At 40.9% G+C, this 4,687-nt stretch overlaps 1 protein-coding gene across 1 annotated transcript; it reads left to right on the plus strand.

Annotated features, from left to right (window-relative positions):
• Positions 1-751: 751 nt before the first annotated feature.
• SARC_13058 (hypothetical protein) lies at positions 752-4,511 on the plus strand (the record flags this gene model as incomplete). The annotated part of the gene is made up of 4 exons (XM_014292820.1): positions 752-902; positions 2,573-2,737; positions 3,241-3,327; positions 4,494-4,511. Coding segments are annotated over exons 1-4 (311 nt in total), but the record flags the coding sequence as incomplete, so codon positions are not given.
• Between the last annotated feature and the right edge of the window lie 176 nt (positions 4,512-4,687).

Here is a 4,687-nt window from a genome sequence, read left to right on the forward strand (position 1 = left end):
CTATCCCCTGTGTGCCTTGCTTATTGTTGGCTGGTGTGTGACGTAATGGTACGGTTGTAAGTGCATTCCTTTGCAGCTATTGATTTATCTGTATCGGAACCTCAATATCAGTCTCTAATTTTTTTTGTACGACTATATACAAACCTAAACACCTCGGCTGACCTGTAGAGCGCATATACGACATAGCGAGCTGATAGTCTACTAAATGGATGCAGATGCAAGACACTTGTGGCTTGTATTTAATCTATAGTGTTGTGCATTAGTCGGTTCTGGGTAGCTTTGTGAGTTATGGGATCATATACACAGCCTTTCGTCTTTGCTGCTTAGTGTACATTACTACAATTGGAACCAGCCTCCCAAGGTAGGACAGCACGGCTATAAGCGCATCTGTCTACTACCCTCGTTCAGGGCATACTATCGCTCTTACATCAATTTTCAAGGTGTGATTGATTGTACAGATATATGCACCGCTCATTTGCATGTTATTTGTGCTCTCTGTGCATGTCATATTATTTGAATCACTTCCAAGGTATGTTTGTTCGTCGATGCGCGTGGCTGTGTGTTATCGAGTTTTGCGTATGGTTTAAGTACCGAGAACCACCAAAGTACCATTTCACGACTCTATGCGTGTGTTTTTTTTGCTACCCAAGGCCTCTGGATCCGCCTCTAACGTCTACACCTACAAATTTTGATAAATGAATGGAAGACTGAACATGCAAGCACTATTAAACTATCCTTGAAATCGCTGACATTCCCCAGACACCCACCAGTAGACTGCTGCGCCTTTCAGCATTGCTATTTATAAAACGTTCAGAGGCACTGGGTGCGGCTCTATGCCAATGGACTCTGCACGCGCACAATATGTCAGTAGAAGCATACTTGGAGACGTTCACAGCCATCAGGTAAGTGATATATGCTATTTGCTGGTTAGCGAGTTTTGATATATGCAGCACTGCCGACACCGACTTGGAAATACTTATAGATTCTCCGCAACTGTGTGACTGATGGGTGCTGTATGACGAACTGTATAAGCTCTTAATTTGTCATCAATCACAAATATGGAGTTATATATATCGCTAGAGTGAGGGAGTTAAAGGGACTTGTGTGTAATAAGGCATGATGTATCGGCATAGTGCATGTGCGATGGCTTGGAGTGGGAAGTGGTGTAGGGTAGAGTGTATGAACTCATAACATGCTATCCTTCACATTTTTGGATACCGTGGTAATGGTCTGGCTGTACGAGCAATGTTATCATAATTTGTTTCATCGAGATTTAAGGACTACTTATTAAGTCATGAATTTGTATATATGGTTCGGTATATGTGGATAGCTGGATAGTAAAGTATATAGCTATGCACTATATATGCCGTAGCTATATGATTTGAGGCCCTAAGGTTTTCATCGAGAATCAGAGAGCTAATAATACCACTTGAATGTAAACCTGTCGCATTCTACGGTCAGTGCATCAGCTATTTGTGGAGTGTTATATTGTAGCCAATTCATAGTCAGACTATGCCTCCTTAAACATACCTAGGGAGCCCCATGCAGATATGAGAAGTTCAATTTGAACATCTCCAGGGTAAATGATAAATACCAGCGGAATGTTTGTTGCAAAATAGTTGTTGGAGGCTGCGTAATACGATTGTGCACTGTTCGAACCTAAATACATTGAAATACTACTTAAACTGATCTCTCATACTTTGCTGTATGAAACAACTACTACTTTGTTATAGCTCAGTCATCGCTAAACACATAGCATTCAAGAAAGGTTTTATGATCCAATGCTTCTGAGTGATGGCGTCTACTGAGTGATGTGTCTGTCTGTGACGTGTTCACTTTCGACAATTGTTCAGAAGCGAAAACTACCACAGATTCGGTGCGTGCTGCAAGACAACCTCGCCCTCTCTTGGTTCAACCTCTCCATGTTTATATACGCTGTGTTTGTTATTTAGAATGTATGTATATAAAAATATACACGCATAATATAGTGGATGTATGTATACATAAATATACACGTATAATATATTGGATGTATGTATACATAAATATACACGTATATTATAATGGATGTATGTATACATAAATATACACGTATATTATATTGGATGTATGTATACATAAATATACACGTACAATATAATGGATGTATGTGTACATAAATATACACGTATAAATTAATGGATGTATGTATACATAAGTATGCACGTATATTATATTGGATGCATGTATACATAGATATACACGTAGGTTAAAATGGATGTATGTATTCATGAATACACATGTATAATATAATCGATGTATTTATACATTTATATACACATGTAATACTGATGTATGTATACATATATATATATGTGTGTGTGTGTGTGTGTGTGTGTATATATACGTGTGTGTGTGTGTGTGTGTGTGTGTGTGAGTAGAATATAATAGATGTAAGCATATATGAACATGCATTCTATACTCCTTGTAGTGGGTCACTTTTCAACAGCAATGTCAGTGTGTACCTGTGAAGACACCTGTTTCGCTACTCGGACTTCGACAACGCACACAGACCCGCTCCTCACTTTTTTAGGAGCATCATCACCTCGGAAGACATGAGCCTTCGCCCCGGAAGCCAGGCATCAACCGTTCTAAAAACAGACGGCGAGAGGAGTAGACATAAATTGTCGCGTGGGATGATACAATCGTCCCTCGCATTGTTACAGCTTGCTGACCCGCCTATGCAATTGCCAACCTCGTGAGTTTCGTACGCAATTGATACACAAACGATATTAGCTGCTTTTGGCTTCTTTTAGCATCTCGTGATGGTAATGGTTTGTTTGACGTCCGACGGTTTGTTGATAACAGCTGTTTTTCTTTTTTTTTGTTGTTGTTGCATAGGTCCGATATACAGCGCCGAATTTGCCACTTGTACGCATGTGTAAAGTAGGATTCTAGTACATTATCTACCATCAACCAGTGTGTGTTCTGAATGACTTGGTTTGTGTGTGCGCGACATTTATGACTCTGGAGTTGCCGGTACCCGATGTACTGTTCTAGTGATCCAAGCACGAAGAGAATGCGCTGCAAACAACATTGGGTACAGTGCCGGACACTATCATAAGTAAACGAACAAGAGAAGACAACCTCATGCTAGCTACTGTGATCGGTGCCGAAAGACCAATACTGTTTGGAAGAAGATGGAGAGAGCACGTGCACATAAATGAGTTTATCGCTGATCTGATGTATCTTGTTGCACAGACAAGTGGATAATACTACCGCAACTGAGATGTCAGGTACACATACCCTTGCTGTGTCGATGCTGCGCTGGGTGGCTGCCCAAGGGAGGTCAGTCGTATTGCCGTATTCCGATGGAGGGGGGGGGGGGGGGTTACCTTGTGTACCCTTGTTGAGTATTATTGCATAAGACGATGAGTTTTTTTTTGACGGGTCTAGGTCTGCTCCCAGATGCCCACGTTGCCGCATATTCCTGTCGCACTGGGTGGATACAGAGGGTTTTAATGTTGTTTGTCGTATTGTCGTATGGTTTACACTTGTGTGTACATGTCCTGAGTCGCATTAGCATACTGAGAGACCAGACTTACCTCCAAATCTCAATCCAAGCGATCATCGTGTCAATGCTGCGCTGGGTGGTCCATCGGGCCCGTACGACATATTGTCGTATTCTCGTACAGATCGCACCTGTGTATGTGTCCTGAGTAGCACAGTATACTGAGAGGTCAGGTTTACTTACAAATCTGAATACAAACGATCATCGTGTTACTGTTGCGCTGGGTGGTTACGAAAGAATAGTACGTTGTGCAATTGTACGACTGTGCACCTGAGTGCACATGAACGGGCAAGTCATCCTATACACTACCTACACATGTGCTCGTACCAATCGATAATTGTCAGGTATCTATTCATGTCGTACTGGGAGTTAAAAGCTACAGTACCCGTAGTTGTGGCCTTGCGGTTGGATGCCTACCAGATTTTTGTTATATACAGTAGTTGCGCAAGTAATTGGGGCATATACTGGATTTGCCATCCATCCATGCAGAAATTATACAAGCAGTTGAGCAATCTGATGGTTACCAGGTGTCTAACCGTGAGATCTACACACTTAATAGTGCGATGTGACAATTATTATGTGACTACCCATAACCTATTGACAATCACCTCAAGCAGTGTTTTCACATCGACGTGTGCGATTTAATAGCCACCAGGGGTGGTCGGTGATTTTGGCGCATATTCATATGGAGCATCTCCATCATCTAGCAAATTATAAATAGCTTACTAGACTTAATATATATATATATATATATATAAATATATATGTATGTATGTATGTATATATATATGTGTGTGTGTGTGTATGTGTGTGTGTGTGTGTGTGTGTATATATATATATGAATTCATATATGTTATTATATGTCCTGCGACTGGATAAAACTGTCGATCCCTATAGTCTTGAAACGGTTTCTTAACTTCATTATTTGAAATTCGGTCCTCAGCGCCTCAACAGTGTGCGATGCCTTAGAAAGTTTTAAAAGTGGCGACTTGGGCCACACAATCCGAACGGGACAAGTGGCAATGTACCATAGGTGAGTGCTACCACAGCTTTTCACGTCGACAAAATTTTTAAGTCTTGATAACTTACCTCAAATGACGATACATATACGGATATATATCTATATCTCTATCTATA

This window comes from Sphaeroforma arctica (genome assembly GCF_001186125.1).
Source record: "Sphaeroforma arctica JP610 unplaced genomic scaffold supercont1.2856, whole genome shotgun sequence".
Lineage (NCBI taxonomy): Eukaryota > Ichthyosporea > Ichthyophonida > Sphaeroforma > Sphaeroforma arctica.